The 20737-nt window shown below is 44.1% G+C and overlaps 1 protein-coding gene across 2 annotated transcripts in view; it reads left to right on the forward strand.

The window, feature by feature from the left end:
* Positions 1–20737, forward strand: part of Fbxl13 (F-box and leucine rich repeat protein 13) — a 143774-nt gene that overhangs the window by 93468 nt on the left and 29569 nt on the right. Inside the window, exons 13-17 of one of the 2 annotated variants that reach the window (XM_057758550.1) lie at positions 15743–15841; positions 16562–16679; positions 16772–16934; positions 19326–19445; positions 20268–20394. In XM_057758550.1, coding sequence (XP_057614533.1) covers positions 15743–15841; positions 16562–16679; positions 16772–16934; positions 19326–19445; positions 20268–20394 — 627 coding nt within the window. The remainder of the gene's footprint in view (positions 1–15742; positions 15842–16561; positions 16680–16771; positions 16935–19325; positions 19446–20267; positions 20395–20737) is intronic. The other variant, XM_057758551.1, reaches the window with a different exon arrangement.

Consider the following 20737-nt stretch of genomic DNA (forward strand, 5'->3'; position numbering starts at 1 on the left):
CGACACTAAGGCTGTGAGTCTTCTAGTTCCTCTCTGTGCTCACCCATGTCATTTATTTCCATAATAACACTAACCTTCAGTGTCTTATGGGGGGTGGAGGGGAGTGGACTTCTTAGGTAGTCCTTCATTCTTGGGATTTGACAGGAAATATTTCAGTCTTTTATGTCCCCATGGTAAGAAGGTTTCCTGCATCCTTGTCTTTTTGGAGACTCATATCAAACTCGCAGGAATAGCTAAGGAGTTTTTATTTGTGGCTACTCTCTTTAAAAGGAACTAAGAAGACAAGTTTCAAATGTTTCCCCTGTAGCTTTGTGCAGTGAAGAAAAAACACCCATGGGAAGAAACATAAGCTAGGATTTCTATTTTTATTTCATAATAGATCTATTTTTCTTTGTTTTGTTTATTTTGGAACTCAGATAGCAAGAGCTGACTTACCCCATTCCTCAGCTCCTGGCGACTCCCCTCCTCTGGCCCTGCACGGCGCTCGCATCTGACTCATGCCTTTATCCACTGCCATCCTGCCCGCAAGCCACCTCCCCACGTTATCCGGGTCCTTAAATCTCTGTGTGCTTGTGTATTTTACAGCGTGGCCCCACGCATGTTTATTTTAATACTCAGAAATGATAATATGCTGTTGAGTTTGTTTCTGACAGTATTTCCTAAGTCACTTCCTTTACTATCTTTTTTTTTTTTTTTTTTTTTTTTTGAGACGGGATTTCTCTGTGTAGCCCTGACTATCCTAGAACCAACCAGGCTGGCATCAGACTCAGAGATCTTCCTGCCTCTTGTCTCCTGAGTGTGGGATTAAAGACTTATGCCACCTCTGTGCAGCTGAAGTCAGTTCTCTCGGGCATCAGTCACTGAGAGTCTCAGGGTCCAGTTCTGGCTTCCCATTCCTTCTCAGGCCTCACCTGTGGCCTTGGTGACCTAATCTCATAGCTTTATATTATACAAGTGTATAAACATATAAATATTCCACGTACATACTCTGTACACACATGCATGTAATGTATACAGGAGTGCTTATGTTTCTGTATCTGTAAAGCTCTATGTATATTCTATATATGAAATATGTCTCAGAGCCAGTTTCCTGTTGCATTTTGTACTCACAGATTTTTTTTAAGGTGGGGGGGTCAAGACAGGGTTTCCTGTAGCTTTGGAGCCTGTCCTGGAGCTAGCTCTTGTACACCAGGCTGGCCTCGAACTCCCAGAGATCCGCCTGCCTCTGCCTCCCAAGTGCTGGGATTAAAGGTGTGTGCCATCACTGCCTGGCTCTTTTTTATTATTTATTTATTTATTTATTTATTTATTTATTTATTTATTTATTTTCGTTTTTAAGACAGAGTTTTACTCTGTAGCTCAGGCTGTCCTTAAACCCATGGTAATTCTTCTGCCTCAGCCTTTCAAGTGTTAGGTCTATAGGCATGAGCTAACACTTCTGCCTTGAATTCTTACATCTTAGAGAAAATATTCCAGCTCTAGAAGTAATACCTCACTGTACCGTAGCTGCCTTTCTCTCAGCCAATGACAGCTCTCTCTAGTTATTTAGGCTGAGGACGTTGGTGTCATCTGTTACAGATTGAATTCGGTAACCAGAAAATTCATATATTGAAGTCCCAACCCCAAGCACCCTAGACAAGGCCTTATCTGGGAATAGAATCAGTTCAAATATAATTAGGGTGAAGTCATGGGGCCCTGGTCTAGTATGACTGATAGCCTTATAAGATGGGGTGGGCCCTGGTCTAGTATGAAATAGAAGATTGGGTATGGACACACAAACAGGAAGAGTCTAGGAAGGTGAGGGGAGCTCCCAGTAGGACAGAGAGAAAGACCTGGAGTGGATCCTGCCTTGATGGACTGACTCAGCCCTGGGGATTGTCGGCTCAAACCTCAGCCTCTAGAACTGGGGAAGGGTGCGTTCTGTTTGTACTGTTACTGTGGTCCTGCCAGACGGAGATGGTACCCTTGAACCTGTACCCTGAGAAAGCATGAAGTCTGGTCTACTAACCACACGGAATCTATCCGGCCTTCGGCCCCCTGCACCGTTTGCAAGGGCCTGCCCTATTTCTTCCATGGATCTCAGTATTGTTTCCTCCGAGCTGGTCTCCCTGCTTTTACCCCGCCTTCTTCATGGCTGTTCTCGACACAGTGCCCTTCCTCCGCTTCCCACCGACTCCGTAAAACACAGGCCTGCGCGGGCGCTGTGTCCTCCGGTTGCCTCTCTGACATCATTTTTCTGACTATCTTGCCAGTTCTGCCCCAACAACGCTGGCCTCCTCGCTCCGCTTTACAAATGAGCTCCGGTCCTTGGGGTTTCGCGCTGGCTGTTTTCCCTGCCTAGAGTGCTGTTTCTGCAGATAGCCATAGTTAACTTCCTCTAAGTCTTTCTCAAATATCCCCATAAATGACTAATAGGTGAATAAAATGACTTTTAAAGCACCGGGTAACACGCTTCAAAGAGATGTTCCCAGTCCATTTCAGCGCTCTCCCAGATATGGTCTCGGTTCTGTCCAAATTTCAAAACGGAAAATATGTGTAGATTAATTCAGAGGACAGAGGAGTCCTTCTGTGCTTGGGAAAGTGCAGCTGGGAGGCCAAGATTCCTGGATTTTCTTTTCCTTTATCTGAACAGCATTTCTGCAAGTGTTCCCTGTCCACATTGTTCTGTGGTGACCACTTCCCCTACAGGTCCGTCGTCTCCAGCTGTACATCGCAGAGGTTGTGGTACTGAGTAGGAAGCACAGAACGACCACAGCCATGCTGGGAGGAGGACTGGGGCTGCCAAGCTCCGCCGAAACCCAGCTGCTCCAAACGTGTGGCGAGGGGTCATGGGGGGATGGGGGAGTTTGCACTGGGATTCCAGTTTACACGGAGTATCTGCATCAGTATCTGTATCAGCTGGATCAGTAAACGGGCCAAAGGAGAGCTTGCGTGGGATGTGTGTCCTGGGCTTCCCCATTCTTCATTTCCAGCCTTAGCTGTTGCACTGACTTCCTCTTCCAGGCTCCGTCCAAACACTCTTGTACCGCCCTCCACCCGCAATGAGCCCTAACTGACCCTTCAGGACTGTTATCAGACTCTAGAGAGACTGGCTAACTCTCCTTCGTCCCATCCCCACACGGTCTAGGTCTCACCACACGTGCTTCTTTTATTGTGTCTCCATTATGCACGCCTTTGTATTCAATAGCCTTGTGCGTTCTCCGTATTCAGTGTTCTGCTTGTTTTCCTGATTTCCTCAGAGGTCTCTGATGGTAGGGGTTTTACCATATTTGGATGCATGCCCATATTTTAAGTATGTGATACAATTCGTGACATGAAGTAAAGTTTTAAATCAGTATCCGAGGAATCAATGACCTAAGCTAAAGACAGCTTCCAGGTGTGGCTAGCCAGGTGCTTCAGGCAGAACCTCAGGAGGCCTGAGGTTCACTGAGGGTTCAGCCTGCTTAAAGAGGTTCTCTTGGTGAGGGCTAAGTCTGACATGTTTACAGTGCAGAGTCAGGGAAGGGCATTGGAAATGATGAAATGCTAAAATGAAAACATTCCTAAAATCATATGTCAGTTATATGACACATAACAGCAAAAACAGAGACAATGTCCCAGAAGTGTTCAAATGAGGCTCATTAACGGCTTATCAGTAGTTCTGCATGGTTAACTCCTATGAGGCCCGTGAAAGCTAAAGAAACACACAGCAACCTGGAAGGCTTCCTGGCCAGTTCAGTTCTTCACAACTCCGGTCTTTCAGAGAGATGGAAATCATGGAAGGGTCTCTTTGCCCCTGCAGTTTGTGGTAGAGGCGAGAAGAAGCCCAGGGGTAGATGTTTATTTCTTAGTTGTAGTTTCCACTGTTGCAATGAAGCACCATGACCAGAAACCAAGATGCAGAGGAAAGGGTTTATTGTTCAGCTCACACTTCAGCATTGGTGTCCATCACTGAAGGAAGTCAGGACAGAAACTCAAACAGGGCGGGATCCCGGAGGCAGGAACTGATGCAGAGGCCCTGAAGGGGAGCTGCTCGCTGACTTGCTTCCTATGGCTTTCTCAGATAGAATTCAGGACTACCAGCCCAGGGATGGGACCACTCACCATGGGCTGGGCCCTCCCCCATTGATCACTAATAGCGGAAAAAGACTTACAGAAGGATCTCAAGCAGGCATTCCCTTGACTGAGGCTCTTTCCTCTCTGATGACTCTAGCTCACGTCAAGTTGACACATGCCAGCCAGTACACTGACAATGGGTGTTACCTAAGCAAAGCAGGAATGGGAATGGGAATGGAAATCTGCTCATCCTCACCACACCACCAACCATGGGGCCTTGACCATTTACTCATCTTGTATATGTTTCTGCCTCTGTTCCCTCATCCCTAGCTGAGCTGGGTTAGATCACCTCTGAGGCCCTTCCCAGCTTGGGAGTTGTATGTTTCTAAGATGGTGACTAACGAAGGTAACCAGGGAAACAGCAAGATGGGAGGGGGTGGCAATAATGGACTCTGTTTATAGAAAGACTGAGTTAGGAATGCTTATGATATATCTGGTTATAAATGACAAGAATCACTTGAAAAGCAGTGCTGATCTTGGAATAGAGCTTGGAATAGGGGGATAGGTTTGAGTTTAGCAGTAAGAATTAATTAGGGTATGAGTTTCATGGCCCAACTCAACAGGTAGTAAATGAGTAGATTGTATCTCACAAGATATTGGTTAAGAGTTCAGTTTTATAATTCATTTGATTGAGTCTATCATTTTATATTCCTTGGAATAATAAATGATGGTGTATTAGTTACTTTTCTATTGCTGTGTTAAAATACCATGACCAAGGCAACTTATAAAATAAAGCATTTAATTGGGCTTACTGTTTCAGGGGATTAGAGTCCATGATGGCAGAGTAAAGTTGTGGTGGCAGGAAAAGCTAAGAGTTCACATCTTGATCTGCAAGGAGGAGGTGGGGGGTGCCATGAGTCTTGAAACCTCAAGGCCCACCACTCCTAGTGACATACCTTCTCTAGCACAACATGGCTACATCTCCTAATCTTTCCCAAATAATTCCACTAATTGGGGACCAAATATTCAAACATATGAGCATATAGGGACCATTCTCATTCAAATCTCCACATTTTACCCCCTGTGGCTTGTTGCCATACCATAATACGAAATGTATTTAGTCCAACTTTGAAAGTCCCCATAGTCTTTCAGTCTCAACCGTGTTTAAAAGCCCAGAGTCCAAGTCTTAACTGGAAACTCCTGTAAAGTAAGGAAGTGAAGTGCACTTCCAGCACAATGGCACAGACACATTACCATCTCAAAATGGAGGAAGGGGGTATAGTGAGGAAATACTAGACCAAAGCAAGACCAAAACCCAGCACGACACACTTCATGTCTGATGTCACAGGGCTTAGATGGCTCTGCCATCCCATCTTTGCTGCCTACTTCTCTCTATGTTCCATACCCTGTCCAAAGTTCTCCTCAGCAGGTATCCCACAGCTTTGGTACTGCTAACATCTTGAGGCTGCCAATGCAACCCAGGCCTCACTTTCTCAGCTCCATGCGATGCTCAGGGATTCTGTGCGGGGATTCCCGTGCCACATGCCTAGCATTCGAGGCTTTCCTTAACTAAGTCCACTTGAATATCCTTCCTGATTCTAAAGCAGAGCCACATGAACAACACCGCCACATTCAGCTGCCTGCTTGTCAAAGAACAGATAAGAAATATGGGTTAATAGATGCATGAGTTATTTAGTAACAAGCCTGAGCAATTGGATGAACATTTATCATTTATATTAAGACCTTGATGGAGGTTATTTTGGATCAGTCAGAACAGAAACTTCTTTGTATGCCTAGTGACACATATTGTCCAACAAAGTCATAATGCCCATCCTTCCCAAACAGTTCCATCAGCTGAGGATCAAGTATTCAAACATATGAGCCCATGGGACCATTCTCATTCCAATCATCATGGATGGGGAACACTATGCTTGTTCATGTTTTTTGCTGAATTCTGTGGTGTGAATATTCTCACAGTGGCCTATTTTCAGTTGCCATGGGAGAGTGCTGGGAAGGGATCTGGGAAGAGAGGTGTCTAGCCCCCATTATACGATACTGTCATTGTGAAAGACAACAGACATATGTGTCCTCATAAGCTCAGATAATGGTGATGTGTGACCAACGTGACATGGAGTGACAAGTTTGTCTATACACTACTGTTGTGTTTAATACACTTTAAATTTATATGATTTAATTCTTTAAATGTCTGTGTTTAACAGTCAGCTTGTAGAATTCCTGAAAATGAAAATCTGAACAATTATTTAAAAAAAAAACAATCAAATTTACCTTGCCTTTTAAAGTGGTATGAGCCAGCTTCACACCACACTGAAACTAATGCTAAGATCACACATAAGATGTCTAGACAGACGAGAACCTTGGCCCATGAGATACTGAAGACTAAACTCTTAAACGCTAATCTATCATTTGTAAAATTTGAAGTGATACTTGGATTATAATTTTAAAGTTGCCTTTTGGATTTAAAAAAACTGATATGGTATTAAGTGTCATTTGATAGGGAGTACTGGCTTCTAGAAGAACCCTAAGTCAGAAAAAAACAGTCAAAAGGTAAGCTATTGCTGGTCATAGCTCAGCTCTTAGGAGAAATAATTCCAGAACTACAGCTCAATTGTATTGAAAAAAATATGGGTTATAAAAAATCTTTTCATTTATCTTCTAAATCAGGCTTGTAATATTCAAATGGTGCTTATGTAATTACTTGTTTCATAGAACTGTCTCGGCTGTAGTGAAAAAGAAGTAAACCATAAGCACCGTGCACTCTAACACCTACTGATTCATAGAAGATTCTCGCAGGCAAAATGTGTAAAGGACTTTAGACTAAATTATGTAGTGCAAACGAGACAACTGGCAGCAGATCTCTATCAGCTGAGAGTTCATCACACTTCCCATTCCTGAAAATAAAATGGAAACAAATTCTACTCATTTTGGAAACCACACTTAACTGATGTTTCTCCTCCTCTCTTCATCACACGGAGTTCACAAGCTCTTCAGAAACTCTGTTTTGATCTCTGGGTTAGAATGAAACCCAAGGCTTATGCTGTAGCTCGGAGCCACCATCCAGCTTAGTCAGTGTGGGCGAGCTCTGCGCATTGCTGTAGGGAGGAAGCACAGTGGTTTCCTCAGTTGTTAAGGGAAGACTGCTCCATTCTAACACAGGGGAAGCTATGATCAACTCGGCCACTGGACGAGGGAAAGAACAAGAAACTGTGCTCAACAACAACGAACAGGGTCACGATGGGCCAGTCTGTTCCTGGCTGAGCCGAGCTCTGAGTCATTGCCCAGCCAGTGCAGCATTGGCGAGCATGCTTGCTCTCCTGGCATCTGCAGGCTTCTCTCCGCTCGTTCTAGTTCTTCACCCACATTCGAAAAATAAAGCTATTTTTTTAAAAAATGGTGGTTATTCAAATGTTTTGATAAATATGGCAATCTTTAACTGGCCACATTAACACTCCCCGGTTATGATTTACATTGTATAAATAATTTATTCAGCAATTACTTGGTCTATTAAAAATCTTTTGTTGGGCCATACTCTATCAGGCTTGTGCTATATTATATAGGAGCCATTGATGGCTAAGACCATGTCTGTGTTTCTCAGAGGGATTAATAAACACGTGTGGGCAGGTTCCATAGAAGACAGAGTGAGAGCTGTGGGCTGCAGCTAGACGCAGGGAAGTGGGTTCCCTGATATCTGGGGAACCTCTTTTCTTCTCCGATAAATTCTTCTAGCTAAGCCATGCTCCTTTGGGGTGACGAAGAGGCTGTGAGGGACATAAGGGCCTGACCAAAGTTGTCGCTTTCCTAATTAGTTATTGGCCACGGTGCTGAAAGAATGACAGAAACAGCTGCAAATGCCACGGGAACACGGCTTGGACCACATCTGCTTAAGCTGGGCATGTCTGTTGAGGCGTGTCTGGCCCCGCACATACATACATCGTGTGTGTGTGTTGCTGAGCACACTGATGCTGAGACACAGAGAAAAGGCGTGGAAAATGGAAACTTAGTGGGAGATTATCATAGTGTGATCACCCTGACCTCTACCCAGCCATGGTGCTCTGCCTCATTCACATGGCTAATGGCCACCTTTTCTCCACACACGGCCCTCTGCCTGTGTAAATGAGACGGGCATGTAGCTGGTCTGCCCCGTTAGCGGCTGGGAAGCCACGGTGTCTGCTGGGACAGGAGCTTGGAGCACCCTTGGGTGAGGGAAAGGGCATGGAGGCAAAGGGGAGCCGCCACCCCTTAGAAGACGAAGTTATCAGCTGTGCAGAAGACACGGATTTGAACATGGTGTTTCTACTTTCTCCTTATTTTAAAGAGAAAATCCCAGCTTCAGATTTACACTCCCATTCTTTTGGTGAAGAGAAAGTAACCGTGATTGCTTTGCCTAAAAGACTCTGGCAGAAGTATTTGAGCCAGAAAATATTAGCCAAACATCTTTTTGGATATCGTACTATAAATTTCGTGGAGACTCTAAGTGCCTGGTGCCAGGACAAAGCCGAAGCCTCCTCCTCCTCAGAGGTTCCTCCCCATTGCTTCTCCAGAGACTAGCCCTGGGGGCGATGGCACCAAGCCTCTGGCTTATGGGCAGTCTCGCTCCATCACTTTCCTCCCCTTTTGGAAAATCTTGTCACTAATGTGTTTCCAGGGGAAAAGGTTGTTTATCTGCTCCTTAGAAGCCAGATAACAGTGCTGCGAGTTGAAATAAAGAGAGTGAACTCAGAACTGTCAAAAACAACAGAGCTGCCTGTGGGGTTATAGGGAGAAGTGGCCTTGGAGGAGGGTCACGCAAGCCGAACTGCTGAAGAACCTTTGGTCCCTCACTCCTCGGGCTCGCCCAGTCCGTGCCCGGCACCGCTCGGCACTGGAGACAGCTCCTGCGAGGAGTGGATAAGGAGCCGGTCTCTGACACACCACGCCTTGTTTTGTATTTGCCCTGCGAGGAGTGCGCTGTGGGGAGTTTTCAGGGCCCCTCTCCCTCTGGTTCATTTTCTGTGGGGATCACTGTTATCCAGAAGACCAACAAGACTCCGTATGATGGGATGTGGCTGGGCACCGGGTGAACCAAGCTCTTATGGGCACCACTGTGTGAGAAAAGGGGCAGGGCCAGAGAGAGCCCAGCCTTGCTGACTCCAAGCCCAGAATCCTCCCTCCCACCTCTGTCCTCTGAGTGTTTACGGTTTGTTCATCTCCCCTGGAAGAAGGCATGAAAAACTACTCAGAAATCCATGGCAGGAATACAAAATGCCTCCTTTTGGCTTTATGACATTTCCTCTCTGTCTATCTACTAAGCCTCTTGCTACCGGAGCCCGGGCCAGCATTCACACCTCTTCCTGTCTGTCTAAAGGAAACAGACAGACAGAACCCTCCCTGGCAGCATCCAGCCTGCATTGCTTCACACATGTGCTATCATGGTGTGGGCGAACCTCAGACTGTAAAGTGTGCCTCGAGGAGGACCAGGCTTCACCCCGGCAAATGGAAGACAGCAACACAGAGGCCTCTCTTGATTTTTGATTCAGTATCACACTACCCTCTCCTGGATTTCAACATCCCGGCTTTGGTTTATAGGTTTCAGACTACCCAGCCCTTGGAGTGATATGAAAGACTGGATCCCTATATGCACAGCCCTGGCCTTCCTGTAAAGTCACTATACAGACCAGGCTGGCCTTCCTGTAGAGTCACTATACAGACCAGGCTGGCCTTGAGCCCACAGAGGGCCAGCTGCCTCTGCCTCCTGAGTGCTGGGATTAAAGGCGTGCGCCACTGTTGTATAGTATTATTTTAAGATGTGTTACATTTGTTTATGCTGTGGAACATTTGTTTAGTGAGGCAACGATGTCCTGCATTCTTTGATATTGCATTTGTTTAACTCCATGAAGCTGTGTTAGTTTGCCTGTCTAAAACACCTGACTGGTCTAATAAAGAGATGAACGGGATAGGTGGGGCTGTCAGGCAGAGAGAAAAAACAGTTTGTGAAATCTGGGAGGAAAGATCAAGGAAGAGAGAAAGGACAGGGAGGACTCCAGGGGCCAGCTGCACAGCAAGCCACAGAGAAATCCAGGGGCCAGCTGCACAGCGAGCCACAGAGAAATCCAGAGGCCAGCTGCACAGTGACCACAGAGAAATCCAGGGGCCAGCTGCACAGCGAGCCACAGAGAAATCCAGGGGCCAGCTGCACAGCGAGCCACAGAGAAATCCAGGGGCCAGCTGCACAGTGACCACAGAGAAATCCAGGGACAGCTGCACAGCGAGCCACAGAGAAATCCAGGGACAGCTGCACAGTGACCACAGAGAAATCCAGGGACAGCTGCACAGCGAGCCACAGAGAAAGAAGTGAAAAGAGAAAGATCAAAGCCCAGAGGCAAAAGGTAGTTGGGATAATTTTAAATTAAGAAAAGCTGGCTAGAAACAAGCCAAACTAAGGCCGGGCATTCATAAGAAGAAGCCTCTGTGTGTGTTTGTTTGGGAGTCACGTGGCGGGCCCCTCCAAAAAGTAAAGAGTAAAAACAACCAACTATACACCACCGCACCAGGCATGATCTGATTTGTTAAAATCAATCTTTCTCTTAGAAATAGATTTAGGTAGATAGACATCACCCTAGTTTCTCGGAAGAGCTAACTCTACTACTTTCTCTGACAATAATGCACTTGGGAATGACCTGGAGAGTTGGAATTTGTTCAGCTTCGGGTTCTAGGTGGATCTGTACTTTCAACATGGTCCCAGGAGGCACTGAGTCTGCTCCCTGTGGATCAGATTCTCAATAGCAAAGCTTTATGTAGCCAACCTTTTGAGCTATTTCATCATATCGGTTATTTCTCTAAGATATTTGTATTTTGGGGAGGTTAATGGGTTACCGTTTTAGTTAATCCATTTTAATTACTGATATTTTAGTTTGGTATCAGTTCTTCACTGCTATATAATCTGTGTTGAATACAGCCCACGCTTTGGTCATCAGGAGACCTCATAAAAGACAGTGTTCTTCAGGTTGTAAAGCTACAGGGGTCCAAGAGTGTGGTGTTGGCATAGAAATAGACAGACGTACACCAATAAAACCAAGGACCCCAAAGTCCATATGTTTATGTCCAATTGATTTTTAAAGATGTATTTTTTATTTAAAAATTGTGTGTGTGTGTATGTGTGTGTGTTGAGTTCCCTATTTTCTATGGGCTTCTGTTATGGGGGTGATGGCCAGTCACCAGTGTCTGGGTGATTCCCAGGACCCAGCAAAGGGACCAAGTGTCCAGAGCCATTGAAGACAAGGGCAACACATAAAACACAAACTCATTTCCATTTTACTCTCATTGGCCGAGCAGCTGAACAGAGACTTTATCCCTGTCAAAGCAGTATTGATGACGGAAGTTACAAAATAATCCCATACTAGTTCAGAATTACGTATAATGAAGGGTTATTTATTTAGGGGAGATTTACAGATCACTGTCCTAGATCAAAATCTTCTGCACGAATGGGGAACAGCAACAGAGTCTAGCAGCCAGAAGCAAGAACCAGAAGCAAGATAGTGAGTACAAGCTTTATAGCTGCATTTATAGCATAAGAGACCACGCCCAAGTGGGCGGGCATCTTAAAGACTATTGGCCAAAGGAGCTCCCACAGCACCCCCCTTTTGTTCTAAACCCAATACAAAACTATGCACACTAGGAACAGATATCAAGTATAAAGTTAGAATTACAACCAACATAAACAATATTAAGCAAAGATATATCCTAATGTTTTAACAAGTATTTTATCCTAAGGAGTCTAAGTCTTATATTGGAAATGGCTTGGCTAGATCATGAGAGGAAGGTAACTATGATATCTAATCTTCAACCCCATTGAGGGCCTGAGAAGGGAGATAATGTTACTTAAGTAGGCAGGAAGTGCAATCAAGCAGCTTCCAAACTGTGCAGTAGATGACAGACAACTGGCTGCCTGGGCAATCACTCAAAGTCTCATTTACAGTGTTGAAGCAACCAACTTTGGCTAAGGCCTAGAGTAACTGACAGACCATTTTCAGAGGCAGGAACATTTTCAGAATCATTTTACCCTGTCTTGGCAAGGTTTGTCAGTCTTCTTTCTTGTATCCTGCTTGTCCAGTCTGGACACCGTGCACTTTCTCAGAGGTTGAGGCATGGGCAGTTCCTTGCCCAAAGGCCAGTTTTGCCAAGAAGAAAACAAACTCCAAGTAGAGTGTCTTTGGTGTTCAACATTCTCTCGAGAATAGATCGGTGCTGCCAGGAGCAATTGTGTCTCACATCAACAGAATCCTAAGTTATTTAAATGCCATATTCTACAGATCTTTGAAGTGGTTGAAGGTTACCTCTCTATGCAGAATACAACCTCTATGTATCTAAAGAACCTAATTAGCCTGACTAAAAGTATAACAAACATGAATGAGTATTGACCTATAATACTTAATACTTATATAACTTAATGATCAAGACTTCATATCAGAATATTAAACAATCTTTAAACAATTGTGCACTAAAGGAGGACAGTGATCTCAAAATGTAAATAATGTATAAATATTTTGATCAGAGTTAGAAATATATAATGCAATATGATAAGTATATTCTAAGCTTTATCAATATATCTTGAACAAATTGCATGATACAATATATTATATTATACAAATACTATACAAAATAATTTTGCATAGGTATACAAATATTGTAAACAGAAATAACAAATATAATTTGAACTTGTGTCAATGTACAAGAATCCATATTAATGTAAATTGTCCATAAATAATAGCTCACAAGTATTCACTCTATTACTCACTATTATTATTATTAGTGTAAGTTTACACTAATCTACGTATTATCCCATTCAATTTTCCCTCTTATCTCTGGGCCTATATAATTTTCACCCCAACCCTATACAAGTAATAATCAACCCCTAAATGGTATCCCTAGCCATGAGGACAAACTTTGTTGAGAGAGGGGATGTCGTCTTCTAGAATTGCTTCAGAGCTATCATGGGGGTGATGTTCTTTCTAGGGGACCCTGTAAAGGTAAAATGATGGTTAAGTTTCAAGATTGCTGTTTGTATATGTATAATTGTAAATGGTCTCTGAGTAGTTGATAGGGTTTTTTTTTTGTTTTTGTTTTTGTTTTTTTTTTTTGTTTTTTTTTTTTTTTTGTTGTTTTTTTTTTTTGGTTCTTATTTGGAGTTCTGTCCAGAATGTGGTAAGAAGGTGCACCATTTCCACAGCTGGTACCCAAAAACCAGTCTCATAGTAGTGCTATCAGCATCATGACGTCATATCAATCATGATGTCCTGGCATTGTTGTGGGGCCCCATCTTCTTCTTGGAAGCTTCAAAGATTATTCCAGGAAAAAATCTACTGTTCATTGTAGAAAACTTAAGCATTATTCATATAGACATATACTCAATGAAAGATACAATATAGACAAAATAGACATGGAGAAAAGTAAAATATTTCCTTAAAATCTATCTTCTTGGGCTGGAGAGATGGCTTAGAGGGTAAGAGCATTGCTTGCTCTTCCAAAGGTCCTGAGTTCAATTCCCAGAAACCATATGGTGGCTTCTGGCATGCAGGCATACATGGAAGGAATGCTGTATACATAATAAATAAATAAATATTAAAAAAAAACAAAAAAAAATCTATCTTCTTTCTGTCCCATACCAGATGGCTCCTGACATGAGACAGAAACTCTGAATTTTTCTTCTAACAACATGCTTGGATTTAGAGAAGGATAGCCATTGTCCAATTCCAAAGCCAGCTTTGATTTTTAAGTAGAGATATATATGTGTCCAGATAATCATATTTTACCATGCAGATGATATAGCATCATAAGTCAGGTTTCTCTTAACTCGATAATTCTTTCTGGATAGCTATCTTTTCATCTTTAGGCATCTAGATGTCCAAGGTCTCTCGACTCTTTGAAGATGAATATTTCTCTGGAAAGACAAGAACAGAACCCTGCCCCAACCTTAGGAGGTTTTCTTACCATCTGTATGGTTGTCACCTCTGCAGACGACTGTCATTTCTCTTTCTCAGGAGGTTTCTCTTTTTCAAGCCGAATCTTTATTAATTTTGATAGTGTCCACAGCTTTTCTTCTCCTGTGAAAACAGGAATGAAACCCCTTCTCCAACATAGCACATCTCCTGGTTTCCATTGTGAGCTCAACACATCCTTGAAATATATCAACTGATTTAATTCAGAAGTTTTTGCTATTATCCAGTGTCTCTCTGCTGCTGCTGCTCCTTTCTTGTTAGTATTAAGAAAATTCAAGGTTAATAAAGCACTATGCTGGCCACAGCTTGTAAGTCACTGTAATAGATCCACATGTAATATGCATGTGTTCTATAGCTCCATTCCTCCAGAAAACCTGACAAATTCGGAGGATAAACAAAATGCTAAGCAAAATGGCTAGATACAAAAGGTTTCACACTGTGTAGTTGCATTTGTATTAAACATTCCACACAGGTTAGCAATGCCAGGAACCAAGGGGCAGGGTGTGTGGTCAGCAGGTGCGCCTGTTTGCTCGTTTGCTTATGAAGCTATTTTGGAATTAGATGCAGGTGGTGACTTATAAAACACTGACTAGTTATTTAAATGGTTCGTGTTTATTTTTTGAGACAGGGTTTCTCTGAGGCTTTGGAGTCTCTTCTGGAAACTAGCTCCTGTGGACCAGGCTGGCCTCGAACTCATAGAGCTCCACTTGCCTCTGCCTCCCGAGTGCTGGGATTAAAGGTGTGCACCACCACCGCCGGGCTTGTCAGTCCTATTTTATGCTTTTAATTTAATTTTATTTATTTGAAAATTTCTCTGTTTACTTATTTGGTGTGTGTGTGTGTGTGTGTGTGTGTCTGTGTGTGAATAAGCTTTGGTGTGTGGGCCACATGGAGCTTGCAGAGGTCAGACTCCAAGCTGCTGGGTCAGTTCTGTCTTCTAGCATGTGAGATCTGGGTATGGAACTCAGGTTATCAGGCTGGCAGCAAGTTCTCTCCCTGAGCTATCTCAGCAGCACATGGTTTTTATTTTGAAACATGTAAAAACTTCATGGCCACCTCTGGTCAATTTTGTATGACAGAAACGTTGAGCTTACTCCTGACTAAAATTTTACCTGCTTTCTGAAGAGTTAATGTTTCGTGTGTATTATGTGTGTGTTGAAAGAGTGTAAGTGTGTGTGAATATGAGCGCCTGCAGAGGCCAGAAGAGGGAATGAGATCAAAAATTATAGGTGATTATGAGTTGATAACTTAATCCATTGAGAGCTTAACCCACTTTTTTTAAGATCAGTAAATATTCAACAGTTGAGCCATGTCCTTACTGAATTTTTATATATTTTCACAGTATCACTGTAGTACCCTTCACCTACAAGGCCTTGCTCATCACCATCCTCTGGGGCTGTCTCTAACACTCTACACATTTTCAAACCACGCATAGAAGTAAAATCATTTGTGTACTTCCCCTCCCCACACACAGAAGAAAATAGTAATTAGTTTGACTTAGCTATTTTACAGTGTTTGCATAATTCTAAAGATCTTGTTTTAAACCATGAATATATGTCTATATGAATAATGCTTAAGTTTTCTACAATGAACAGTATATTTTTTCCTGGAATAATCTTTGAAGCTTCCAAGAAGAAGATGGGGCCCCACAACAATACCTTTCGCAGGTGGCCCCTCTAATTAATTTCTCCACCATCTTCTCCCCTGTGATTCAGATCTCAGTGCAAGGCTTCAGGAACATTGCAAGCAGCTGCACAGGCATCATGCACCTGACCATCAACGACATGCCAACCCTGACAGACAACTGCGTGAAAGTAGGTGGCAAGACGAGCCTTTCCTTTCGTTTATATGAGCACACACGCTGATGGCCTGAGCTACTGAGAAACGTGAACTGGTCTTTCATTTGGATTGATTCATAGCTAGGAAATCATTTAAATAGTTGCACATACGCATGCACGTACCTTACAAAAACATTTGAGGGGCTAGAGAGATGGCTCAGTGGTTAAGAGCACTCACTGCTCTTCAAGAGGACCTGAGTTCAGTTCCCAGCACCCACACGGCAGCTCGTATCCGTCTGTTACTCCAGTTCTGGAGCACCTGACACCTCACGCAGACACGAATACAGGCGAAACACCAATGCCTATAGACAAACAACAACAGACAAACAAAACGTCTGAATACTTAAATACTTTTGATGTTATAGTCAGAGCACAATTGTCATTCTCCCAACTATGACCCAGGCCCAGCTCTGCTTGACTTGAATCTGATCCCCCTTGTCAACTGCCAACTGGCTTTTCCAACATTTCCTTTCCTCATGTTTTCCTCATGCTCTTGTAACATTTAATTTTCATTTCTCTACATTATTCAAAATGAGCATATTGATTTCATAAAATACGAAATCAGCCCTATTTGCTTGAAAATTAGGAAAATGTAGCAGTCAGCCTGTCTGCTTTGAAGGTCTCGAGGGGATGATCATCCCTCCTTGTTGGTGCTCTGCAGTCGTGGTCCTGTCTCTGTCCCTCCCTCTCCCCAAGGTCTTGGTTGAGAAGTGTTCCCGCATCTCCACGGTGGTTTTCATTGGCTCGCCACACATCTCTGACTGCGCCTTCAAAGCTCTTTCTTCCTGCAACCTCAAAAAAATCCGATTTGAAGGTCTGTGATACTGAAAATGTGACAACCTTATTTGAAGTATTTTTCCCCTGGACATTTAGAGATAGCACTTGTATTTTCTTCTGTTTCAACAGGAAACAAAAGGATTACTGACGCGTGCTTCAAATATATAGACAAGAACTACCCAGGTATCAATCACATTTACATGGTGGACTGCAGGGCGCTAACGGACAGCAGCCTCAAGTCGCTTTCTGTTTTGAAGCAACTGGCTGTGCTGAACTTGACCAACTGCGTGAGGTAAAAGCCACTCGGAGTGTGTCGACTCGGTGTTCAAGCAATATAGATTATCAGGGCTGAGCCAGGCTCTTTCGACAGTCTTAGTAAGGGGAGCAGAAAAGGCTGGGCCCAAGTCTTACTGTGTAGGGAGCTTTTCTATCTTGACTGATGAATTAATTATGTAATCATTTCCCCACTGCACATGCCCTTTTCTTTAATGCATCCGATCTTACTCATATGCCTGCCCAGTTGTGCACAGGCCCAAGATAGTAAACAGAGAATCTTCCCTAAAAGCTCATTGGAAAACAATTTTGCCTTATTGCACATGCTCCCAAAATAAGTTGAGCTGGCTAGAGCTATTTCTCATTCTGGAAATCTGTTTGGATGGGAACTGTCCAGGTTTGGTTGTTGTTAGGGGAAAGGCAAGTCATACTATTTCACAGAGGGAAGAGAACAAGTCACGCGGTGTGGGTGGAGCTCAGATGGTGTCTGAGGTTGCTACTTAGATTGAGTGCAGGGAGATGTGCATGCGCAGCATGTTCAGGGAAAGGGGCTAGCCCACCTGAGGAGAGTCTCGGGGTTCCTAAACCACCCCTGCTGCAGTTCTTTCTCTGTGGACTTTCACAGTCGGGTCCTTGCCCATGGTGCTGCTTTCCTGCTTTCTTTTGCAAATCTTTTCCAGAGATATATTTCTCACGCTGGGTGCTATATTTTATTTTCTCGTTAACTCATTACTCACTGATTACTCCAGTCTGGTATTTGCTAATACATAAACTGATTGTGTTTGGACCTCTGCTTTGTCATGCCTCGTTTCCCACCCCAGCAGCCTCCGGATTGCAGCCCAGGTAGGTGCCTAGTGAGAGGCATCGTGGGATTCACTAAATTAGTCCATTTGCTGGACTACGATGTTGTGGTCGTTTTTAATGTCATCTTTGTCACCACCCAGAACTAATCACCTGAAAGGAGTTTCAGTGAGGAATTGTCTGTCAGGTTGGCCTGTGGGCATTCTGTGTATGTGTGTGTATGGGGAGGGGGATCCTTGTTAATTGGCATGGGAAGACCCACCCTGAACGTAGGAAGCATCATGCCCTGGTTTTGGGGTCCTGTGATGGCTAACCTGAAAGAGGGAACCTCAACTGAGCGATTGCTTCTATCACGTTGACTGTGGGCATGACTATGTCTTGGTTGCGTACAGGTATAGGAGGGCCTAGCCCACAATGGGAGATGCTGTCTCTGATTAGGTGGGCCTGGGCTGTCTAAAAACTGTATCTGAGCATGAGCTGGGGAGCAGGGATCTCCAAGGTTGCTGCCTTTTGGTTCTTGTCCTCACTTCCTTTAATGATGGACTCTGAGCTCCAAGATGTGGTAAACCCTTTCCTCCCCACGTTGATTTTGGCCAGTGTTTTATCGTAACAGCAGAGAGACAGAGACAGGCCTGAGTAGTGTGAGGGAAAAGCCAGCTGAGAGCAAGATGCTCAGCGGGCAGCTTGGGTGCCTTGGGTACCTCCGGCTCTCTCTGCTCTTGACCGGGTGTGAGTTGACTATCTGCTCTGAGTTCCAACTTTGACCTTCCCCGGTGATGGCATGTGACCTGAAACTGCAGGTCAATACCCTTCCTTCTCAGAAGCTGCTTGGCCCAGGGCATCACATCACAGCAACAGGAATGAACTCACATAGGCAAACGGTGGACACCAAGAGAAAGCGCAGCCAGCCTGGATTACCCTCAGGGCTCTTCCTGTCTGCTGTCCTGTAGGCTGCCTGTGTGTGAATGCTCTTCTTTGGCTTGACTTGATACGATCCCCTGTCCTGTTCCTCTGGCTGAAAGACTTTCTAAAGATGGACCTGGTGGTCTTCAGATGGAATTAGAAATAAAAGCCCACTTGGAAGACAGAGAGTGATGAGTCCTGAGCTTCCGGAAGTTGATGCAGGAGTGACCGCAGGAGATGGTGCTGGCCCCTGGAGATGCTTCGGATGAGGACAGGCTGAGGACAAGGTGGTCTTCCAGATGCAGGTTTTCTGTGGTCTAGCGGTCCTCTTGTGTTTCCAGTCAAGCCCAGGCGACCTTGAATGCAGCGGAAATCCATCCAGGATCTTGAATCTTGCTTCTCCCCGTCTAAAATCCGGCCTTAGCTCTTTGCAGATCCTGTCAGGTATTTCTTAACCTTAGTACATTTTAAACTGGAAGAAAGAGATCATTGTGTTATTAATTCAGATTATTGTGGCTATCCCTCCTATTACTATCCTCTATCCATTTTCTATTATATGAAGAGCTGTGCGATCAGTTTTTAACTTGACAAAAGACCAGTGCAGATATTTCCTTCTTTGGACTGTATTTGATGGAGAAACTGGTGTTACCACAAGCCTTCATGTTGTACGAGATCGTGCGTGACGCTCCTCTCTCCCTTCCTACAGGATTAGCGACGCCGGCCTGCGGCAGTTTCTTGATGGTCCCGCAAGCGTGAGGCTCAGAGAGCTCAACTTGACTAACTGCACCCTCCTGGGCGACAACTCCATCGTGAGACTGTCGGAGCGGTAGGACAAAGCCCCACCCTGCCTTAGCGCCTGAGCTGTGATGGGAGTGAGCAGCCCGAGCCCCCCAGCACATTAGACACTCTGGAGTAGCCCTTAGGCATTGAAGTCCTTAGCCTGAACTCACCTAATCCCACCTGAGCTGCTTCCTTCGCTGTTACCTGGGTTGAGTGACATCTCTCTGAGCAGAGAGATGACCATGTGGGGAGAGTGACTTCCCTGCGCTGTCCAAGGGTACTGCCCCAGTGTAAACCTTACTCCAAGCTTCCTGAGGGCTGTTCTGATTGGTTGATTCAATCTTCACCCTCCTGGCTTGGTGGTGGCCTCTAAAGGTCGAGCTCAGATCCTGTTACAAACCACTGAGAGAGAAGTGTGGAACTCAGCCCTGCCCTTGGCTGCTATTTTTCTGGCATTTCCATGACGGTGCTTCATGGAACTGTCATAAATGCTTTCCTTGCATCGTTAGAAATCGCAATGTGAAACTCAATCCCAAACAGCCTTGCATGAATCCACCTTCCTTCCCGCCTCTCTCTTCTGCCAGAATGTTTGTTAGTCAGATGTGGTGGGTCGCGCTTAAAATCCCAGCACCTCAGAGGCTGAGATGAGAGGCGTGCCATGAGTTCAAGGCCAGCCCAGAACTACATAGTGAGTTCCAGGCCAATGCGAGACATAAAATAAGACCCTGTGTCAGCAAAACAAAATAGCTAAACTGTCTTCTGTGTTGGGGCTTACACGTAGGTTAGGAAAAGGCCGGTCCTTCCATGGAGAAGCTGGTGTTGATGTGTTTGGGAGCTCAGGTTAACCCTTCGCGGCATTTTCTTTCAGCTGCCCTAATTTGCACTATTTGAGCTTACGAAATTGTGATCATTTGACTGACATGGCAATTGAATTTATTACAAGCATGCTATCCTTGATATCAATAGATCTTTCTGGAACACTCATCACAAATGAGGTAAATAAAAAATAATATATATATATTTATATATATACACACACATTTTAAACAGTCTTATTTTGTAATATAATTTTCTGGTTTGCAAGTAAATGGAGAAAACAGTATTCTTCTTTCTTAAGTTATTAGATTACAAATGGAAAATTTAAGAATATTGTCTCTAGAATAGTGATAAATGAAGTTGTTTGTAAATTTTCATGTTTCTTTGTTTAAAAAATTAGCAAAATCCAGTATTTTGAGGAAAGGCATGACAGACCAAAGTAATACATAACAATCTGAAATTTGTTTTATCATAGACGTTTGGTCTGTGTAGCAATGATATACTTTAGGCGGCAGAATATAT

Source organism: Chionomys nivalis, chromosome 26 (genome assembly GCF_950005125.1).
Source record: "Chionomys nivalis chromosome 26, mChiNiv1.1, whole genome shotgun sequence".
In the NCBI taxonomy this organism is placed as follows: domain Eukaryota; kingdom Metazoa; phylum Chordata; class Mammalia; order Rodentia; family Cricetidae; genus Chionomys; species Chionomys nivalis.